General features: G+C 40.0%; 2 protein-coding genes across 2 annotated transcripts in view; one reads left to right on the plus strand and one right to left on the minus strand.

Annotated features, from left to right (window-relative positions):
- The window catches only part of TMEM255B (transmembrane protein 255B), a 59,012-nt gene extending 44,332 nt beyond the window's left edge, over positions 1 to 14,680 (minus strand). Inside the window, exon 1 of the mRNA XM_082218830.1 lies at positions 14,519 to 14,680. Coding sequence (XP_082074956.1) covers positions 14,519 to 14,528 — 10 coding nt within the window. The 5' untranslated portion in view covers positions 14,529 to 14,680. The remainder of the gene's footprint in view (positions 1 to 14,518) is intronic.
- A 2,467-nt stretch (positions 14,681 to 17,147) lies between these two features.
- On the plus strand, positions 17,148 to 23,490 carry ATP4B (ATPase H+/K+ transporting subunit beta). Its single transcript, XM_082221371.1, has 7 exons — positions 17,148 to 17,347; positions 19,093 to 19,221; positions 20,269 to 20,382; positions 20,718 to 20,917; positions 21,516 to 21,572; positions 22,361 to 22,450; positions 22,532 to 23,490. The coding sequence occupies exons 1-7, from the start codon at positions 17,236 to 17,238 to the stop codon at positions 22,691 to 22,693; spliced, it is 864 nt and encodes a 287-aa protein (XP_082077497.1). The 5' UTR covers positions 17,148 to 17,235; the 3' UTR covers positions 22,694 to 23,490.
- The last annotated feature ends 535 nt before the right edge of the window (positions 23,491 to 24,025 follow it).

The raw sequence follows: 24,025 nt of genomic DNA on the forward strand, positions 1-24,025 counted from the left end.
ACAACTAAAATGGCAGGTTACAAATTAGATTTGTGGAACCTTTTCACCACAAGATTAATTTTATTGTATTTATCAGCTGTGTTCACCACCAGAAGGTACTTAAGACTATGCACAACATATAGAACTGAAACATAACCTATTTATCATGCTAACCCAAGACAACCAATAAAAATGAAAATTCATACGTAAAATATAATATATGCCAGCAATCAGTGATCAAATACCAGGAATGACACTGTCTTCATCTGCCAATGGAAGCTAATCAAGGGGTGTCCCTCGAAAGTTAATTTTTACAGTGGGCTTATAAAAGCATCTGTTCCATTATGATGATTGTGAGCTTTTCGTGTCATCTGGCTACAACAATAAGACTTGTAGAGATGGAAGGGATCACGAGGGTCATCTAGTCCAGCCCCCCTGCAATACAGGAATCCTTTGCCTAACATTGGGCTCGAACCCAGGACCTTGAGATTAAGCGTCTCATGTTCTACCGATCAAGTTATCCACCTATGGCAAATGCAGTTTTTGCATGACTAAAGGGAAGTACAGGAGATTTATCACAGTCCTAGTTCAGAAACTATAACAATTAAAACTTTGGAACATCCCTGTAGACTTTTTTATTATTATTGCTATTTAGATACCATGTTAAATATCCCATGAGAAAGAATTGCACTTTCCCAGGTAAACAGAGCACAGCCGTGGTGGTTGGGGGAATGGTATATTTGTGCTCAGTCTTGAAGGAGTTATGTGGACTGAAAAAAACAAATAGTTGACTTTGCATTTATTGCTTTAAAAACAGATCATCTGAAAAGGTCCGGGGTGGGGGGAGAACCTGGCACAGTCTTGTGTGGTATAAGCAGAATTGTCTAGCATCACCACAGATAAATTTTGCAAAAGGGGTTTACGAAGTGGATGTGTATGAGAGAGGGGAGGATGCAATTTCCAAAGATTACACAGAATCTTAGGAGGGAATCATTGTGTTACGATGTTGCAGCAAAAACAACTATTGTGGTACCTTATGGACAAACAAATTTACACACCGGGCAAAAAAGACAAATAAGAGAACTATGAAGATCATAGATAAGTTATCTCGTCCTATGTTACCTATATTGTTAGATGAAAGGAAACAGCTTTTTATTGCAGGGAGGTGATAAACAGGAGAGAAATGTGCCTGACAAATATTTAAACTGTATCTGCTGTACTTGTTAAAATGCTAATGGAAGCACACATGCATATATTAATGCAATACCAGCATTCTGGCTGCTTGGTTAAGCATATCATTTGTCTAAGAAACAGCACTGTCTGTATTGCAGCCATTCAGTTTGGCAGGTAATGTGCTCTGGCCACCATCTTTTTCTGTTCATAATATGAGCATTCATGTGAACATATATTTTTTTAAAAAAGAAACTTGCTGTTGAAAATATTTCCGTATTATTCTGTACAGCAGCAGGGGTGATAAAGATCTTAAAGCTCTCGCATATGATGAATGTATATATTTTTTAATCTTCTTATGCAAGCCTGTTCTGCCAGGTATACAAACAGCTATATGTTCAATATATGCAGTCCTTATTACTTGCTTCTAATTGGGACTTAACTTCATGTGAACTAGCTTGGAGTGGATTGAGGGATTTGGCACAGAACAGAAATCTGTCTATGAAATAAATAAGAAAGCATAACTTCGGGACCATCAGACTACGGCAGCCTTTATATAATTTTGAATTAACTTTTGGAGGAAGTTGCCTCTACCTTCCAGTACACAGAGGATATTTCCCTATAATTTGCATGAACATGCTTACCTGAGCAAAACTTCTTTGGCCAGCTACATTAATTTCTTATGCTCACTGGAAGTTATCTGAACTAGTGAATATACCAATGCATGCTTATTTTATGATAGGAGTTGTACATTGATTTTATTTTCAGGTCAGTATAGTTTGACACAGATTAATGCACTGTTAGTTTGAAAATGGCTAGTTTCTCCACTTACTCCAGAATGCAGCTTTTTTTTAAAAAAAAAAATAGTTTTACAAATTAAAATGTACATTCAAAATCATGGATAATAATAAAAATAAGCAAACAAAGATTCAACCAAATCTCTGGAATCCCCACCCCTCCAAGGGTTCCGTCACTAGTCCTTTTCATATTTTAAGTCACTCCAATTTTTAAATACCCCATGTATCCCTAGTTCTTGTTACAAGTATGATTCAAATCCTGCCAAAGAGCTCATCTGTTTACAGTGGACTCCAAGGTAAGTTATAAATTTCCCCCGTTCTTCATTGAAATTCTGTTCTTCCTGGTTTCTGATTCCCCCCCCCCGTCATTTTCGCCATCTATCTCTGCATAGTCCATCAGTTTGGTCCGCCATTCCTTTCTGGTGGGAACTTTTTCTTCCTTTCATCTCTGGACCAGAATGCAGTTTTGAACGCTCAGAGTAACTCTGGTGCACTGGTCATTCAAAACATCCAACAACTGGAACTTTTGGGGGACCTCAGGTTCATCCTTTACCAAACAGAGAATGTATGTTCAAGGGAATTGAAATCAATATATTTCTTCCTGAGGTTGGATTAGCTCCAGCAGAAAGGGGAGGGAAAGTTAAATACACAGTTTGGAAAATAAAGTTTTCCATAATGCAAAGAAAATAAATAAATAAAAAAATAATACTTTTTTATTTATTTATTTATTTATTTATTTATTTATTCATTCATTCATTCATTCATTCATTCATACCCCGCCCATCTGGCTGGGTATGAGTTTCACCCATAATGGCAGCAAATAAGATTAAGGTCCTGAACAATAAATATTTATTTGGGGAGGTTATTGTTCTGTTAATTTCTAACAGTTGGGGGGGAGCTGTTTACATCCACAGTTTGTGTGCAAATGTTTTTAGTAACTTAAAAAAAAAAAATTGTTGTAAGCTTGTAGAGTTGGTTTCCCTTGGGAGGTTGTGGACTCCCTTTCCTTTAAGCAGAGGTTGGATGGCCACCTGTCATGGATGCTTTAAGCTGAGATTCCTGCATTGCAAGGGGGTTGGACTAGATGACCCTTGGTGGTCCCTTTCCAACTCTACAATTCTATGATTTCATGAGTTCCCATAGAATAAGCTCAATGGTGTTTGTAAAGCATATCAATGTTAGACACTTGCTGACTTTTTTCCAATAATGATCAGAATGAACACAAATCTGAATGGTGCTGGTAATTTCTCTCTGCAAATATTCAACATAAATCTCTGTGCAGCAAAATGACTGCCATCCTTCTTTGTGGCCAGACCACTACCTGTTCCTTCCTATGGGAGAAATACAAGCTGGAGGCTTTCATTATGAAAATAACATGGAGGGAGGGGGAAAATGGGGCACAAGGAGATTGCTGAGGGGAAAGAAAAAGGGAGGGGGGCTTGAGTCATTAAAGCTTGCATACAAAGTAGTTATTATTTATTAATTGTGATGTTGCGGTTATACCAGAAAATCTCAAGGAAGGATTCAGAAGGTGACCCCTGCGATCTTTTCACAGCCTCTCCAGTGCCAACTGAGCTGATGTAAGAGCCAACTTTAAAAAGAATTAGAGACACGACATTCATCACTCTTATAATGGCAATTTATAACCCTTTGTTCCGACTTCCTTGTAGGTTACATAACAGGGGTTCTGCTATGGTTGTCTGGAGATGGTTTTTTAAAATTGAATTACTCCTCCCTCTTCACTTCTCCTTGATATCTCAGAATCATATGTCTTAATTTTTCTACACTCCCCAATCTTGCCTTATTCCCCCTCCCACTTATCAGTGTAATTGTTCAGCCATAGTTTCAATCCCAAGATCTTTGTGAGATCTGTATCTAAAATAAGACACATACAGTTGCAACCTGCAACAAAATGTTGCAGTATATCTCCCACCCCACTGCCAGCCAGGAACAGGAATCTTGTAGCGCTTCTCAAAAGGAAGAAGGGGCAGGGTTAGGAGAAGGAAATGAGATACCTTTTTCCTTCTGCAGGGGGCCGGTCCACTGTCCCTCAGACCTTTTCAGGGGCCGGACTATATTTTTTTTGGGGGGGGGTGTGAACAAATTCCTATGCCCCACAAAGAGCCCAGAGATGCATTTTAAATAAAAGCACACATTCTACTCATGTAAAAACACCAGGCAGGACCCACAAACAACCCAGAGATGCATTTTAAATAAAAGGGTACATTTTACTCATGTAAAAACACGCTGATTCCCAGACCGCCCACAGGCCGGATTCAGAAGGCAATTGGGCTGGATCCTGCCCCTGGGCCTTAGTTTGCCTACCCATGCAGTAATGTGTAAACAGCCTAAATTGGTACTTAACAGTCTGTCAGACTTCGAGTTTCATTAAACCTTCTGTTTTTCACACATAACACAGGTTGGAAGCAGGAGTTGCCCGTAGAAAAAGGCAGGATTTTAGCGAACCTGTGACTGGATGTCATGCTGCACTCCCACCCAAAGGTGGCAGCACAAGACAGTTCTGTCTTTGCTGCTCGACGTGAACCTGGAAGATACATTTCCTTTACATTTTACCATTAGTATGCAGGGTAGATCCCTGCCCTGAGGAGTATACAATCTAAAATCTGACATAGGGTAAATAACAAAGGGAAGGCAGGGTAAACAATTAATACATGATTTTGCTTACTGCTGGGTACTTGTGTTACAGGCTTAGTTGTAGACATGAAGCTACTGTACTTTTCCGTGTATAAGACTAGGTATTTTGACTTTAGAATAAGGTTTAAAATCTGGAGGTGTCTTATACACAGAAAGTGCATATGCCCATTTTCTAAATTTGGGGTCTCGAACAGTAGGTGGCGTCTTATACATGGGGATGTCTTATATATGGAAAAATACGGTAGGTACTCCAGGGTTTTCTTATCTGTCTGTCATCAGTGACTTTCTGTCCTCACAGGTCCCCATCAGACCATTGTTGTTGTTGTTTTTTTAAAAAAGCAACAGTTCCTTCTGGCTTTTAATTAACAAACGTCTGTAACTCAGCATACTTAGAAAGTTCCAAGGAACCACCTCCTTATTTTGGGTTCAATCTGTTTCAAAAATAATAGGCACTCGGCCACCAGAATTTGCGATAACAAGAAAGAAGTTTTTAAAAAAATTATTATGAATTTGTGACACAATTTATTTTAAAATTAACCAAGCTCTCCCATACAGGCACCTTCCATAATAAGATCAGATATTCACGGCTGATGCTTGTGTGGTGTAATATTACTAATCTTCATATAAATCAGGGGTGAAATAGACAACAGGAAAGTGTTTCCGAGAAGAAACATACATTTGTATAATAGCTCACAAAGATAGCCGAGTTATTTTTATCACATGTTGAAACACAATTCATCATTTGTTTAATTTCTAGCTAAGTTGAACAGCAATCTTGTTTTCTTGTACTGACTTCCAGTTGTTGTTGTTTTTTCCTGCAAGTAGATAAGAAAGACTCATACTGCAGCGATTATTCATTTGAGAAACCATTACAAAACCTGTTACGATGCAACTACGTAACTTATCTCCCAAGAGCGTTTCTAGAAGACACAAAATGAGGCGCACCATTTTCAGAGGCAGACGTAATGGGCAAGATGGTTCTACAGAACACATGGCAGCTTTTGTTATTGCATGATCTCCAGATGATCTTACGTAAGTTATCACAAGACATCCAAGATACCTAGCTGTGTCTCCACAAATCCAGGACCAATAACTGAATCCCAAAGTTTTAGCCTGGGATGGTGGTGGATATTTTACTGAACAAGAAGTCTAAACTACCTGCAGGAAGTGGCTCCAACTTACACCATAATTTTCTAGAACTACCTTATCTTGCAGGGAGGAGGGAGTTTAGAGAGAAGAATGGGATTTAGACTAAATCTCCAATTCACCTGATAATGAAGGTGGGGGAAAATAGATGTGGAAAGGCAGCTGATACGTGTAGGCCATGTTCTAAAATGCTGAAGTTAGGATGTTTAGGGAAATTATGATTGGCCATGACTCACCATTTTTAATTTAGAATGAGCCACCGAGAACAGATGTCGCTCAGTTTACTTCTTCAACAGTATGTAGCCAGAAATTCCATGACCAGAGAGCACGACCACTTTTAATTATTTATCCAATTACCTTCTGAAATCAGTAAAGTGAAACTCCACTGGGGTATTTGTGTCTACCGAGTGCTCATTACACAAGTGACATGGCAACTATTGTCTTGGCTGCAGGGGGGGGGAATAGATCTAAAAATTAAGAAAAGAGTTGCAATTTATACTGTGAATCAAGCTTAACTTAAGATTCATTACTGTAGATTGTAATATATATATATATATATATATATATATATATATATATATAGCTTAGGGCAGTATCTGTTAAACCCAAAATGTTGAGGAAAAATCCAGGGGTATGCAATAATATTCATAAGAGCAGCATGTCTGAAGAAATTTCTTAGTGCCAATCTCCATTTAGTTTGATGTCTGCAATGCTGTTAATATCAGCTGAATGCTAAATACCCAGTGGGATACTTTCTGCTCATGTAATAGTGCCTTTATATTGAATTAGCACTTGACATATGCTGCCTAATATTACAACCGCATCTTTATCATTTAGCCTCTCAATTGTTGTGCTTCTGAAAGTGTAAGAAGAGACATATCCAGTTAGTGAAGGAAAAGCAAGGGAAAAGATCTTCATATGCTCTTCGAATCCTCACCAAAACCCTTTCCACTGAACTTTTGGCTTAACTTCTTAGGTCTCTATCTCCAATTTAATATTTAAGAATGTGTAACCGTATTTGCTTACATAGAAGAAGAAGAAAAGTGAGGCATGTTATATCACAGCATATATGGTATATAAAGCTATATATGCACCACTGCTTGACAAATATTTCCAGGGTAGGTCACAAACACAAAGCACAATAAAAAACAACAACACAGGAATAAATACAGTACACAGTAAAGCAACAGTCTATAAAGCAGCAGCAGCATTAAGAAGTTCTCAGGTGTTAAAAAAGGCCCCTGGACCTTTAAAATAGGTCTATGTGGTAGTACAGGCATCATGTGATCCTCGCTGGGGAGGGACTTCTGTAAGTGAGATGGCAATAAACCCCCCAACCCATTTGCTACCTGCCTCACCTCAGACTGCTGGAGTAGGCAGAAGGGGCAGGGAGAACGTACAAAGATGGTCTCAGGACAGAGGCAGGTCAGTGTGGGAGATGTTATTTCATGCACCCAACCATGATGTAGGGCTTTAAAGGTCAGTAATTGTATACGGAGTTCAGATTCCTCAGAATATCAGCTTGCTAACTTGCTTTTAATAGGCAGAGTTTTAGTAATGATATGCCTGGAAATTATACCTCCAGTCAAATCACTTCTATACAGGTGAAGGCTTCCTGCAGAATACCGTCTTATCAAGAGTCCTGCACAATATTAAGAATCGGGCCTATAGTGTTGTGGCACCTACGCTTTGGAGTGTTATTTATTTTATTTATTTACTGAATTTGCACACCAACACCACCCTTCATCTGAGGATCACAGGGCAATTTACAGTATATATAAAAAAACAACAACAAACAAAACAACCCCCGTCCTCTGAATATTATAGACAGGCAGCATCTCTGTTACCCTAAATACCTTTCCCTTTCATCCAGTCTATTAAGCCGAGATCTTTCCCAGTCTGAATCAGTATTGGAATTAAGATTTCATAAGAACGCACACAAGTTGTCTTAGAATTGTCGAGTCAGAAGGGACTTCGAGGGTCATGTAGTGCAACCCCTTTGCAGTGCAGGATTAGGCAGCCAGCCCGTACGGGGATTTAACCTGCACCCTTGGTATTATCAGCACCAGACTCTAACCAACTGAACTAAGATGTTTTTGCTATCACTGGTTTGCTGCCCTGGAATCCTTTGGGAGCAGGAGACAAATAAACAAATAAATAGGCACCAAAATAAGAAGTTATCCAGTGATTAAGTCTATGGAACCTCGTTGCCTGGCAGGGCAGAGTGTCTGAACAAAGGGGAGTTCAGCTCTCTATTCCCCTTTCTTGAGGAGTCCTGTTTCAGGCTTTCATTAGGCATACCAGTTGAGGTGAAGAGAGTCTTCCAGAGTTACAGTTCATTGCCATGCCTTGTCTAGTAGAAGCAAAATGGAAGCAAGCAAATATTATCTAGCTGCATCCTTTTTATAGGATGCAAAATAGTTTTTCTTGGCCCAAAATGGTGGGTTGTTTTGTTTTGTTTACAGGCCCATTAGTGAATGAATGTGGCAGCTCTTCATATACTGTACATCCTGTATCAGTGGCAGATTTTGGGTGATCAAATTTCAGCATAACCCTGTGCAATGCTAAAATTCACCCCGGCTTGTCGTGCTTCCATTCTACAGTATTGTTTTGGTGCCCCCTGCAGTGTGACGCCCAGTACAACTGCACCAAATCACCTCTGATACAGTGGTACCTCGGGTTAAGTACTTAATTCGTTCAGGAGGTCTGTTCTTAACCTGAAACTGTTCTTAACCTGAAGCACCACTTTAGCTAATGGGGCCTCCTGCTGCCGCCGCGCTGCCGGAGCACGATTTCTGTTCTCATCCTGAAGCAAAGTTCTTAACCCGAGGTACTATTTCTGAGTTAGCGGAGTCTGTAACCTGAAGCGTATGTAACCTGAGGTACTACTGTATTATGAATGGTTCAATACCGCCTTGTGTGACCTTGGGCCGGTCACTGTTAGCCTACCCTGTAAAGATAATCCTGAAGATTACGCAAAGAGAATTATGTAAACTGGCTTGAGTTCTTTTTAAAGGCAGGATATAAACGTAATAAAAAAAGGCATTATAAAAAACACGATGGAGGCTTGATATCCACTACTTGAATTTGGGAGGCGGGGGGGGGGGGGAATCAATAAGATCTACCAAGGCGGATAGGTGTTTACAAAAAGATCTTCACAATCTTTCTTCCTCCACATTAAAACACAATTTTAAAAACACCCTAAGTTGAACAGCCATCTAAACGAACAACTAACTAAATATTCTCTGAACATATCTGGCCAAAGCAGGATAGAAAGCAAGGACTTGCCAGCCTGGTACACCATCTCACCTCATCTCATACTTCTTCATATGACAAGAAAGTACAATCCAAGAAAATAGGAGTGATTGTACTGGAAGATGGGAATTAGTGAAGCTCATTGAAGCAGTGACAGCCTATCAGTTACTTAATATTGGTATTGCAGCCTCCTGGAACACAAATAAACTGTGTCACACAGACATGAAATGCTACATACTGACTCTGCTTTTTTTTGCGTGTAGCTGTAGATAATAAAGCCATAATTCATCAGGAAGCCAATATCCCTTTGCCGGATGGGTCAGGCAATCATTATTGCAGTTAGAAGACCAACCCTCACTTTTATGAGTTGTAAATCAGACACAGAATTCTGCTCCTCTGAGCCTCCTCCAAACGAGAAAATTGCCAGCCGCCGTTTGAAACTAATTAATCTCACTGAAGGCAATGGTCTGAACAATGCAAAGATTTAATTTACTGCAAATGTTTACAGTAGATGAAGCCCTGATTTGCAATCACAGTAAAATAGCGCTCTGCTCTCCCCTACTAAATGCCAGTATCCTCAAGGTGGGGAAGTAGAAGATGCCAGGGTATGCGAGGAAACATTTGGGTGCCCTATGATGCTTAGCAAGGACGAAACGTCTCTGTTTAAATCACGTCTTATGCTACAGTCCTGCACTGCACATATACCAAGGAGTGAGCCCCATTGAAATCAATAGCACTTCCTTTTGAGTAACCATGTTTATGTCAAAATATCCACAGCCCATCTTTCATCAGTACAGATATCAGGGCAGGGTACAAGGGACATTTAAACAAGGATGAAATGTTAGGAAAAAGCACATAAAAATAACCAAAAGTAGCTAAAAACAACAACAGAGAAAGCTGAAACACCACTTAAAATGCTTGGGTTAAACAGGCAGGGTTTGACTTGACAATGAAATGCTAACATCTGTGCCTGTCGTGTTTCTAAAAGGAGGGTATTTCACAAGCAGGGAGCCACCACAGAGAAGGCCCAGTCCCCTAGCAGAGCAAGCTTCCCCCAGCAGTGGAACATGGAGAAGATATTAAAAGATGGGCAGACTAATATAAGGAGACAGTCTCCTCTGTGTATTTGGGTCCCAATCCATTTGTGAAACGCACATTAATTCTCTAGAAATCATGTAATGCAATTCCATCCAGCTGCATTGGTTAATGTTCTCACGACTGTATTCTGTTCTAATTGAAGTTTCCAATTCATCTTTAAGGGCAGCTCCAATATGTTAATCCTCCCCACCTCTGTTTCCAAACACTTCTACCTTTCAGATGAAGCAAAGAGATGGAGCTGGTTGTCATCTACATATTGACAACACTTCATTCCAGTTCTCCTGATGCCAACTCCCAGAGTGTCATGAACTAGCAGAACACTGAGGGAACTGTGATTGGTACAAATAAGGACAAGCTGAAGATGGGGAAGGGGAGGTACTCACAGCACATCAGAGGACACCAAAGAAGCCAGGGGAAGGGGACATATTGCCAGAACTGGAGATGCACTGGTCTCCACAGACACGACAGGGTCTGAGGCGTCGGGAACAGCAGGAAGTGCACCACCAGGACACTGAGGCAGGCCAGGGAACACAGCCTAGCTCACTAGTTGGCCAGGTGGAGATCATGGGGCACATTAGGTCTGGGAGGAGGAGGTTTGTGGTCTCTCCGCTGGATTAAGTTCAAGGCAGGTGAGGATCACATGTTCCGTTAAGGGGAGAGACGCAGCTGCTCTGATGGAGCAAACTCAGGTGCAACAATCAATATTGGGAAGGATAACAGGGAAGCAAGGCAGAAACTCTTGTGTCTGTTCAACTTTCTCTGTTGACGGACCATGGCTTGGCTGCTTTGCGATCTCTACTGGATAGTGACTTCAGGACTTTTTTTTCTTGGTTTGTAATATAATTTTCATTCAATTCTGTTTTACAATTTAGAATCTTCTTTAAACAACCTTAAAATGTCATTGACTTCCCTTCTTCTCTTTCCATGGTTCATTTTGCATAATGTAAGGTAAAGGTAAAGGGACCCCTGACCATTAGGTTCAGTCGTGACCAACTCTGGGGTTGTGGCGCTCATCTTGCTTTATTGGCTGAGGGAGCCGGCGTACAGCTTCCGGGTCATGGGGCCAGCATGACTAAGCCACTTCTGGCGAACCAGGGCAGCGCACGGAAACACCGTTTACCTTCCCACCGGAGCGGTACCTATTTATCTGCTTGCACTTTGACGTGCTTTCGAACTGCTAGGTTGGCAGGAGCAGGGACCGAGCAACGGGAGCTTACCCTGTCGCGGGGATTCGAACCGCCGACCTCCTGATCGGCAAGTCCTAGGCTCTGTGGTTTAATGCACGGTGCCACCCACATCCCTTGCATAACGTAAACCCCTGCAAATTTTACATAAAATTAAACCATTCAGTATTCCATTATTACATCCATCCAAACTTATTTACACTGTTGAATTTATCTTAATGCTGCCAATGTTTTCAAGTGTACAGTTTCCACCCCGCCCCCTGTATATTCAATAAATATTTTCCAATCTTCTTTAAACATATGTTCTCTTATTCTATATGTTAGGACCGCAAGCTGCGCATATTCCATCAGTTTTAAGTTGCCATTCTTCTTTAGTTGGGACCTCACTCGTTTTCCATTTTGGGGCTAATGAAACACGAGTCGCAGTAGTGGCATACATAAATAACATTTTTTGACTGTGACTCCAGGACTGACCCTAACTCTGGATCTTCTACAGATGTGGAAACTTAACCTTGCACAATGACTTGGGACCTTGCTCCCTGTATCGAGCCTGGACTGGCATTTGACCATTTTGACTGTCTGACTAGTGTTGCCACCACCTCAGAGTACACCAAGGTTCAGGGCACAGAGAGTAATCAGATTTATTTATTTTTTAAATTCAAGGCTTATTGCCTATTGCATTCTTGATTTCAAAACAGTTGGGTTAAAACAATGCCTGTTTATCTGTATCTATAACCATTTGACCATGAATGGTGGCAAAAAAATAAATGTTTTTAATAAAACGTTTGCCAACCAATGCTGTATAGTGAGTGCTTTGCTAATACAGTGGTACCTCAGGTTAAGAACTTAATTTGTTCTGGAGGTCTGTTCTTAACCTGAAACTGTTCTTAACCTGAGGTACCACTTTAGCTAAATGGGGCCTCCTGCTGCCGCTGTGCCGCCGGCACACGATTTCTGATCTCATCCTGAAGCAAAGTTCTTAACCTGAGGTACTATTTCTGGGTTAGCGGAGTCTGTAACCTGAAGCATCTGTAACCTGAAGCGTCTGTAACCCAAGGTACCACTGTAATATACGTGCATGGAAAATAAAAGATCCACATCCCTGTATGTATTTCTGTCACCCACAAGGGGGCACTATATACTACTATACTGGTAGGAGGAAGATAGTTCAGTTTAATGTTTTTGTAATCAAGGGAATAGGAGCAAGTTCAAAAGCAGCAGCTGCATTAATCCATTGTGTTTCCATTTTCGATATACACACACTGAAAAGATGAGTTAGGGTACCCAGTTGGATATTTCATCTTCTTCATTTAATTAAAATTGGAAATGAGGCTTTGGCACTGGAGAAAGAGGGGAAGCCATTTTCCTTGCACAGTTTTCCCCAGTGTAACCTTTCCAAGCTGCTGTTTGCCTTGTTTAGAAAAACACATCTGTATGTCTCCCCCAAAGAGAGTAAAACAGCTGCTTTGGGGTGGGGGTGCACAACAAGAAAGACACCCCCCAAGCACCACAGTCCAGATCTCGCTTCCCTATTCTGTTATAGCTGCTTTAAAGAAGCATTTTAAAGACAGAGATCTCATCAAGTTTATAAATTTATACAAATAAATAAATAAATATTTAATATTTAATATAAATAACTAAATAAATAAAGGGTACATAAATAAAGGGGAATAAATTAGGAAGAAAGGGCAATCTCCATTTTCTATTGAAATTCTAACTGGAAACATCTAATATAACATAATGATGTATGAACTAAAACTCACAAAACAGTCGTAGTGGACTATGCAGAAATGGGAAAGCTGACAATGAAATTAAGAGATAAAAATGATGAACTTTTAAGAGATAAAAATAATGAACATAGAAGAATGGAGGCCTTTCATGGACTATTAAAAAAAACTACATTCAAATGAAATTGCGGACAGAACTCGAGACAAAAGAAGTGGAAGAAAAATGACAAATAACTGTAACAGATAAACTTTTTGTGGTAGATAAAATATAACGCAGTAGAAAAGGCTTGAGTAAAAAACACGGTGGAAGTGAGGGTGGGAAGTCAACTTGTGAAACAATGTACTTACTTGATTTCATGGTTATTGTGAAATGGTTTGAAAATTTTAACTAAAAAATTATATACAAAACCCCCCATAAAACTCACAAAACAGTGAACTAACTTTTGAATTTCACAGTAGTTTTCCTCAGGTTTGACGGTCAACATACACACATAGAGGGGGTGGAAAATATAAGAATATAGGAAGAGCCCATGTAGTCCAGCATTCTGCTCTCACAATCTTAAGATTCAGAATTTTTTATTTTTATAGACTCAACGTGTTTTTAATAAAGCTTGCTGGTACTAGGAACCAGTTGGAAAGATGAATGCCAGTCATCCTTCAGATTTGTCTCTAGCGCCAGCTGAAATTCCCCACAAGGTGTTGTAGGAGAGAGCAGAAGGTAAAGCATGGTAGTCTTTTATATATTAGCAAAGCAGGAGATTTTTACATGATGCACTACGTAGAAAAACCAATGGACGCCAAACTTGCCTGGTGTTTGGAAAAGCACTGCCTTCCCTCCTGACTTAGGCAAACTTTGTACTGGGTTTCTGCTAGAACTTGGTTCTACTACCATTTTTCTATACACGGGGCTGCCTTGGAAAAGAATTTGGAAAAGTACAGCTGCTCTGTCTTCTGCATCTGTATCTGAACAGTTTCCAGGCCCCGGACCAATTCAAAGTGCTGTTAGCCTTTAAATCCCTGAACTCTTTGGGGCCAGGTTGCCTGAAGGATTGTCTCTTCCCATACCTACTTGCCTGACCTTTTAAGATCATAGAATCATAGAGTTGGAATAGACCACAAGGGCCATCGAGTCCAACCCCCTGCCATCAGAGACTCTTCTCTGGCTCGTGCAGGCAAATGTTGTCAACTCTTTGCAGTATTGGTGCTCTGGTTATGGAATGACATTCCTGGAAAGGCTGGCACTACATTGATGTTCCTGTTATTTTTACATAGCAGTGCTGACAGCTGCCTTAATCTTCACAGAGGACGTACAAAGAGGGTCTTCATTTGTTCTCCGGGGGTAAGTTACAACAGTGATGCCTGTCTTGGACCCAGTTCAGGTGGTAGGAATGACTGAGATAATATGATCACAGACTCACCCATGTACCGTTCCGACTTTGCGACACTAGGAAAATCTATCAGGAGCAAAGATTAGATTAGTTTATTTAGCGATTTATTTATTTTTTACTTTCTCTCATCTCCTAGAATCCCTGTGTTAACCTTCAAAAGGGAGGTTTGGCTGTCCTTCATCTCACTGGTGAGCCCAAGGGCAATAAAGCAAACTGAAAAGTAAACAGTATGTTCAAATAATTTTAAAAGTACAACAAAGAAATATTGTGTGCAAAACACCTCCTAAGAGCCATGAGTCTCTGAGTGTTCGCACACAAGGTATTTTCCTCTTAGGCAAGAAGCAGAACTGAAACTCTCATGGAAGGACAACAAAAAGTTCAAATGAGGATTGAAGTTGGAAGAGCAACACTGAATGAGGAAGACCATAAGTTTAGAATAAGGGTCTTTATATACTGAAGAATACCAGAGGCAGAGTCTAACAAGAGACAGAATAAATATATTCCAGGGTCCTGCAATTACTTTGACTATACAGTGGAACCCACACCAATACTTGCCAAAGATAGAGAACCCCAGAGCTCTTTTCTCTTGACACACTACCACAGAGATTGGACCATGCCACATCTCTACACTATAATAGTAAAAGATGTGCAGGCAGTATGCAGCCCAAATACTTCTATGGAGCATGAGACGGAAGTGTGTTTGAGAGGCCCCCTAAAGCCTAGAAGAACCTTATCTGGGGATCATCAAGTTTTGACAGAAAAAATATTATTAAGTTCAAAAATGAATTATCTGAATTTCTCAAATCAAACTGGAGGGCTCCTAGTGCTACTGATTAAATGGATCTTCCACCATAAGGTAAAAGCAGAATTCCCATTCACAGGGATATAGTGTGGGCATCTTGCTATGTCTTATGCACCTGGCGGGCAGAATATAGTCTAGCGGCCAATGTTGTCCCTTCCCCTTCCATGACTCTTCATAGTTTCCCTTTATCTCATTTTGAAACAGGTGCTTTTCTCAACCATTTTAACATTGTGTGTGTGTAACACCAATTTTGAATCAGTGGTCATGCATGTCTTTTAAAAAAAAATGTTAAGTCACGCTATTCCACCATAGTTCGATTGCACAACCCTACAAATTATTTTTGAAAGGGAATGTAGCCGTACATCCAAGATATTTCGGGTTCTCATCCGCCTTTGACAATGAGGTCTCTTGGTGGGTTCCAACTATGTAGAAATACAATACTGAAAACAGTTAAAACAGATTACAGCAGACATAGGCCCTCCAGATGTTTTGGGACTACAACTCCCATCATCCCTAGTTAGCAGGATCAGTAGTCATGGATGATGGGAATTGTAGTCCCAAAACATCTGGAGGGCTGAGTTTTCCTATGCCCGGATTAGTCACCAGAACAAGGTGGGTCAGAGAGGCCTAACATCAAGTTGCATCTGTTTGCCCCTGTGCTTCAAGGTTATTTCATCTCTCTGGCTTGGAGAATACTGGCCAGTTATTAACAGGCTGCTGGAAGTCTGCTGCTGCCCTGGATGTTCTGGTAGAAAGAGAAGTCCAATGTCAAATGCTTAAGTAAACACTGGTGAAGGGCACAAGCTACTACCCCAAAATAAACAGTGTCCGGTTACTTGTAGGTGGTTTCCTTGCAATAAAGAGAGATTGTGATATACTGTATTGTTTCTCTTATTGTTAACTACATTGCTACATGCGACAAGACTCGGTCACAAAATGCATGGGGCAAAATGCACACATTCTGCAATAGTTTGGGTGGTTGCTTTCACAACTTGCAAGAGCTCAACATATCAAGATTAACAGGGTTAACATAGATGGCCTAGTTGCAGTATAACTCCCTTGAACCATCTGTTGAAGTGGAACTAGGCTTTCCTATGAACTCACACATGCATTTCATTGAGACCTGATTTCTTGACCCATTACAGCACACAATTAAACCCTTTATTGGTTGTATAGCAAATACATATTTTTGCTGGTCTCTCACTCGATTGGCTTTGGGTTGGACCCTGAGAAAGACCCACAAAAACACCTGTGAAATCCTAAAAAAAGTTGTCCGAACTGCCTTCTTCCTCCAAAAGGCGCTTCTCTGGGGTTAGGGAACCCTGGTATATAATGTCTCTGAAGATCAGGCCGATGCAACTTCTGTGAATGGGGCTTCCAATGTTGCCTCTGCCCTATTTTGGAGATCTGCCTTCACCCTCAGCTTGCCTCATTCAACTGGGTTTCCCAATTCTTAGGGGAGCTTTTAAGTGTGTTGGGTGCCTGGGAAGTCTGAGAATGTGTTTCCACTGGTCTCTTTCTGCACTTTTCTCAGGATCCAACCCACTGGGAGGCAGAAAAAGGCCCATCTGCTTCTAAGAGGCTGCAAATGAAACTGAATAATCATTGTAATGCCTGTCCAGCCTAGTAGTACCTGCACAAACCGGTTGACCGAGGAAGGAGCTCAAGCAGAGCAACCACAATGTTGTGGGTTATCAAGGGCAGTGAAATTTTATCCGCTGCGATAACGTCTATCGTGTTGAATGTACCACAAGTTCTGTGCAAAATACGCAACAACAAGGAGGGAGAGGAAAGGACATTTGATAATTACGTTTTCCATGCCCAACTGAACGTTTTGCTTATCAACAGTTGTTTTAACAGAACGATAGTTACTGGGGGTGAATATATGCCGTTATCAGCTTCTGATGATGATGGATATTAATCTGCGTAACCTTCAGGCTAAAAGGGTATAAAACCAAAATGGTTACCTGATCAACTCTTTGGGCAGCGGCTGAACAGCTTGTTTTCTGAAGGAGTTCCTGGTTTTCAGCAAAGATGGCAACTTTAAATGAAAAGAAGACATGCAGCCAAAGAATGGAGAACTTCCAGCGTTTCTTATGGAATCCGGAAACAGGGCAGTTAATGGGAAGAACCTTGATTAACTGGGGTATGTGGCCAAACACACAGAAGAGAATATCGTTCAGGCATTTTTGTGCTGTTGGGATTTGGTCATTTGCATTATTTCTGTATGATTAAATGTCTTAAGTTGACAAGATGCTTCCTATATAACAGTATTACTTGGTACGAGCCTGGAGAATCCACAAACTACTTTAAAAAAAAAAACACGATTTGCAAATTTGTTGACTTTAGCATAAAACACTCATTTCCCTTTTATTTAAAATAGCTTACAGGGAAGCAGTTGGCTCTGCAACAGACTAACAAAACCCAAAACTCCTACTAGATGAGCGCAGAAATGCCAGTTTGTGGCAGAAACAATAGAAGGAACATGACTTTGATTTTATTCTTTTTGATCTGGATCCAAAGAACCACATAACTAGTTCTGTGAATCCAAGGGAGTTTTCCCACAGCAGCCCCGAGTGCTGGGTGCAAACCTCTTTAAGAAACTGAGGGGAGTTTCTAAAGCGGTTTGTAATATGGCACAGGGGTCTGCTCTTCAACGGAAAGCTGCTAAAAGATTGTGTTCAAAGTGCATGCAATGGGTTGGATGCACCTAAATCAGCTCACTGGATCTGGTCTGTCTTCAGAAGGGTGCCATTACTTATATATATATTTTAAAAAGTCTCTGAAATACAACTAATGGAAAATTTAATTTCAAACATCTTTATCCCTTTCTTCAATCATAAGCCACAGCAACTTAAAAATGCCATTGATAAGATGTTCAATTTATTGGTTATTATTATGTGACTAATTTCAATATATGCTACTTGTATTTCATTAGATTTCGTAGGTGGGCTTATCCACACTTTCCTTTCTCCTCCATTCTTCCCAGGCATGACTTGTGCTCAGTGTCCAATTGCCTTTTTTCTTCTCCTCCAGAGCTTTGCCCATGAAAACTCCCTCTTTAAGCTCAATTGGACCAAAATGTAATTCATGGTAAACTTGAATGGATGTTTGCTCCAATTGAGAGCTAAAAAGCAGATTTTCACAGGAAAAGCTCTAGGGCAAAAAAACCCCTTTGGACACAGACCTGGACCTGGAAAGAGCACCGCTAAAGTGTGGATAAGCCGAGTGCACACACACACACACACACAAAATTTATGCTCCAGCTCAACATGCGTTTTTACTTTGTGATGTGAAACTGCAAATTGCATTTTTGTCTGTTAGACTTCAACAGCGACATACTCATTGTCCCTTTATTCTTTTGGGAGTATAAATTTTAAGCAATACGTTTCTCTGTAAGTTTGTACTGAAGACCTCCACAACCATCCTTACTCAGCAGTTGAAGCAATTAACTTTAGTTGTGCGGTATACGTTGTAATTCTTATTATGGGAAATTTGGAAAGTTCTCAACTTGTAATTTCAGTGCTGGGATATTTATTTCAGTGCATCCAACCCTATGAAAGTCAAATGGCATTGAATTTCCAGCTTCCACTGATGATCTTCAAAGCAGCAACTGTAGTCAGCTTCCCCAAATCACCCCGTAGCATTCTCCTGAATCGCAGTGCTACAAAAATCTCTGCTCCTTTTCTAGCACTAGAATACTTAACGGGGAGATTAGGAAGCTCCTGTGCTGAAATGCCTTAAAACTACTATTATAAATATTTCACCTAACTGTTGACATGTACTTGGTTGCTGCTATGATTAGTTACTGAAACAGAACAGGTTGCCTCATAAGAGTAATGAATATCATGCTTTTAAAAAGTTTTAACTTAATATTTCTTTTCTTAACAGTTTGGATCAGTCTTTATTATGTTGCATTCTATGTGGTAGTGACTGGGCTGTTTGCACTTGCTATATATTCTTTAATGAAGACACTCAATCCATATACACCGGACTACCAAGATCGATTAAAATCACCAGGTACTTAACACATTCCTGCCCATTCTGTTACAAGTTGTGCTACACACACTCACTTACTGCATAAATCAACTTAAGACACATAAAATGATGGTTTGAGTTCTGATGAATGAAGTATAGCCTGGTGCTTAAGAGTTTTAGGAGCAGGGATGGGGAATCTGTGGTACTCTAGTTGTTGCTGAACTTTAACTCCCTTTAGCACTAGCTAGGATGGTTAATGGCTAACACCACTTAGAAGGCCACAGCTTCATTTGGAATGATATAGTTGTACCCTGGATCCTGAACTCACTGGAACTCAAGACGTTTTGGCTCCCAAATGCCACAAACCCTGAAGTGATTGTTCCGGTTTGCGAATGTTCTTTTTGAACCCGAATGCCTGGCAGGGCTTCTGATTGGCTGCAGGAGCTTCCTGCAGCCAATCAGAAGCTGCAATTTGGTTTCCAAACAATTTGGAAGATGAACAGACTTCCGGAATGGATTCCGTTCAACTTCCAAGGTATGACTGTACTGTATTTACTCAAATTTAATGCGCCATCAGATCTAATGTGCATCCTAATTTTTGTGATGTAATTTTGCCAAAAGAGGTGTGTGTTACATTTGAGTAAATATAGTAACTTATAGCTCACTTTTCTTGACAATATACCATGACACAGAAGCCACAAAATTGAAGCATATCTGAGTTTTCCTTCCTTTAATCCCAAGTTATTATATTTTGTTTAAGCAGCAAGTAAGGGCCTAACTACCAGTTAAATGAATCATGTGGTTGCCCTTGAATGCGCTAACTTTAACCATCTCCAGGGGGGTGGGAACCCTTTGATATGACAAAGAACTCTTTGCTAAGATTCGATTCTCAAACCAAGAAATGTCAGGCATAGGTTCACTACAGGACTGGTGTTAAGGAGGTCAAACGTTTCTGATTTCTAGTAACCTGATTGTTGGAAATGGAGACTTTCAATTTATACTTATTTTTTCACCAAACTAAGATGAACTGCCTGTAATGGGATCTTTCTCTCTTCCTCGCCTGTATATTAAACTGCACTTTCAATGAAGGCGTGACATTACGACCAGATGTGTATGGAGAAAAAGGACTGGAAATTTATTACAATATTTCTGACCCGGACTCTTGGGAACATTATGTTAAAACTCTTCACAGCTTTCTTTCAGGTAAAGTATGTGGGAAAATATCACAATAAAGGTGGCCTGAAGTACAGTAGGTCATCACTTTGAAATAGAGTTGCATGGGGTCACCTTGAGTTTGGGTTTGAATGCAGAAAGGTAACTCTCGTATGTATTTCTGGATGAACTAGGAAACATTTTCCAAGTTTCCCTAAACAATATCAAGAGGCAGCAGGATTGTACAACCATTAAAGGCAACGTTATTTTAAGAAGAACAATTATTCTCTTACAAAAACAATGGCTAGAGGTTAGCCAGGAAGGTGCTCCAAAAGAAAGCAATAGAAATTGATTTCTCCCCTACTTTTTTTATCAATAATATACAGCTTACAACGAAACTGCACAGCATGCCAACAAGAACTGTACTAAGGGAAGATACTATTTTCAAGAGTCTTTTGATGCTCCACACCACACAAAATATTCCTGCAAATTTACACAAGATATGCTTCAAAACTGTTCTGGTCTGGCGGATTCTAATTTTGGTTTTCCAGAAGGAAAGCCTTGCTTAATAATAAAAATGAACAGAGTAAGTACTTAAACAGTTCTTTAAAATAATTATTTATTATATCAAACATTATTGAGTTCAAACCTGGAAACAAAGAGAGGCAACTTATAACAACCTGAAGCCTTATTTGATCTGTAGTGTTCTGAAGGACTAAAAGGCATGAACTGAAAAGGTCTTCTTATTTTAACAGCAGAATCTCATCCAACAAGGGATATAAAGAAACACAAATGTAGCTTTGTTGACCCATAAGGAAAAGGAAGTCTTAAAATTGACAGTTGGGAAATACCAACCGAAATGTCATGAAATACTGGGAAGTTTTCGTGTTCTTCAGAACTCTTATTCACAAAAGTTGTTTAGCTGGTCCTAATATAAAGTATTGCCCACCCAACAAGAATACTCCCAATATCCTAGGAAAGGAAATCAACATTGGGAATAAGGTGCCAAGTATAAGAAAGCAGGATAGGACTTAAACCAACAGCTGAGACAAGCATCCCAGCGCAAGTGGGGTCTTCTTTTCCATCCCTGCACCTGAACTTTCCAGGTCCATGACAAATAAATTTTAAAAAATTCAAAGCTACTATTGTTTCAGTGGTTAACATGGAAAATTATTACCTCACAGATTATAAATTTTCTCCCTGGCAATGGCACTGCACCAAGAGTGAACTGCACAACACTGGTAAGTTTATATCGCCCAATGTACTTGTATTGAAATTATTTCCATTTAGCTAATACACAGTAAAAATGTCTGTACGCCTATCCAGAAGTCTTACTAGAGCTCAACGGCTCAAGCTTGCAGAGGGCCACAGCTTTAGGGCTCCAACTTCATGTGATACAGAGAAGCACGTTACCAAAATGCCGGGGGTTTCTGCTTTTTCTGCTACCCAAAGCCATTTCAGGATGGAGGCAATTTGGAGCAGAGTGCTTCACTGTTACCCTGTTTCCCTATCATCACCTGAGCCACGAGGTCAAAAACCTCATGAGGTTTCAAAAATATATTTACTTTACAAACACATAGCTAGGGCTTCTGTTGTGTCCCTCAATAAAACATTTGGAAGCTATTCAATACTTGCCAATGTCTGAGAAGCAGCCGAAGAACTGAAGCTAAACATTTTGATATTATGCCTGGATAGCTCAATTGGTTAGAGGGTGGTGTTGATAATACCAAAGTTGCAGGTTCAAGGCCCATATGGGACAGCTGCATATTCCTACACTGCAGGTGGTTGGGCTAGAGATAACCCTCAGGGTCCCTTCCAATTCTACAATTCTATGTTGTAATCTAATAACGGTGGAGGGAGTTCCTACTTTCACCTCAGACTGAATCTTATTTTCAAGTAGTGCTCTTAAGCTCACGACATGCAAACTGCACTAGTGAAGTATGGCTATGTAACACACCTAAAGCACAAAGCAACATGTAATTAGAGAGAAAGCACTAGTCCTAACACTTGCCTTGCCTATGATCAACAGGATGATGCCAGTCCACTGGAGGTAGATTATTATCCTACAAATGGTACTTTTGCCCTTCACTACTTCCCATATTATGGATTGAAAGCACAGGTATGTTTTTTGACCATGTTCACTTTGACTTTCACAGATACTTTAAATGGAAGGATCTAACATTGTATACTTTCATTTTAGCCTACCTACAGCAATCCATTGGTGGCAGTGAAGCTTCTCAAAATGCCCATGAACAAAGAAGTAGTCATTGTATGTAGAGTTAATGGTACTGGAATTACTTCAGATAATCCTCACGACCCGTACGAAGGAAAGGTGGAATTCAAAGTCAGGATACAAAATTGAGCAACAGAGTGCCGAGCTCATTGAGGATAACTCCTTGTTGTCTGGAACCTTCATCCAGGACAGCAGAAATGGATTAAGTCACACTGTTGGCTGTCAAATGTATTATTGTTTTACGACAGCAGAAAAATGAACAATCCAGAATTCCAGCAATGGATTACTCAACTCAATTCCTCACTCGTAATACATGACCAGATGCTAACAAGTCGTATGGCAAGTCTACACCAACGCTTATGCGTAACTGTTTATTATACACCTGTAATTTGAAAAACGAACAAAACCTATGAATGCTAATCCACACCTCTCCCCCTTTTCTCACTCAAAAGCTTTTTTAAAAAAGTTCGTTTTTGTTTTCTATTTGTTGAATTGATATAAGCAAATAATTTAATAATTGCTTGAACAGTCATTAACACGCTGTGCAATATTTTAGTATCATGCAACTTGTATTTGTAACGTATGGTTTCCATTTGAATGTCTGCAGTTTGATACAAAACTTCTACAGAGGGCAACTACGTAAAAACTTTTGGAAGGCCCAAAGCCATCCGAAAACAAGTCACTACAGTAATATTCAACTGTACAAAACTTACTTTCAATGTCTGTTGCATACCAGTGCTTTAGCGCAGATGCTAATGTGATTTCCACTCACTCCCTGAAAAGGCCAAGCTGGATACTAAATTTAGTAAACACAATGTAAGAAATGTTACCTAATGCAAACGTGTTGGTGTCATTTCAATAGAAATGTTTAAAACTACCTAATGTAAATGTGTGTGATGCAAAAAAATTAAATAGTAATAAAACTATTATTTGTGGCACTGTTCATGCAATACACTTTAGTATAGGTTGAAAGCTACTTTGGACACACAATGTGGGGTTTTTGAGTTTAAAATTTGAAAACAGGGAAAAGTCCCATTGCAGATTGCATCTGAACATAACACCAGTGCTATTTTCTAGAAAAAGAGGTGCCGGAACTCACTCCCTGGTTCTCTTAAAATGGCAATGGTAACACAAATTTGATCTGCCATGGAGGAGAGGAGAAAAAAAAGTTGCTGTTGGAACATGAATCTAAAGCCACCAGAACAAGTGGTATGGGCTCTTGGGATCTTTTAGTACAGTGGTGCCCCGCAAGACGAAATTAATTCGTTCCGCAATTTTTGTCGTCTAGCGAATTTTTCGTCTTGCGAAGCATGAAATCCCATAGGAATGCATTGAAAATCAATTAATGCGTTCCTATGGTAAAAAAAAGTCCAAACAAAGCCAAATTTGGTACAACAACAGTTTATTAACTGCTCTTTAAAGTCACACATACTGTAAAGAGCAGTTCAAAAATTTAAGGGA

This window comes from Podarcis vaucheri (assembly GCF_965113315.1).
Source record: "Podarcis vaucheri genome assembly, chromosome: 4".
In the NCBI taxonomy this organism is placed as follows: domain Eukaryota; kingdom Metazoa; phylum Chordata; class Lepidosauria; order Squamata; family Lacertidae; genus Podarcis; species Podarcis vaucheri.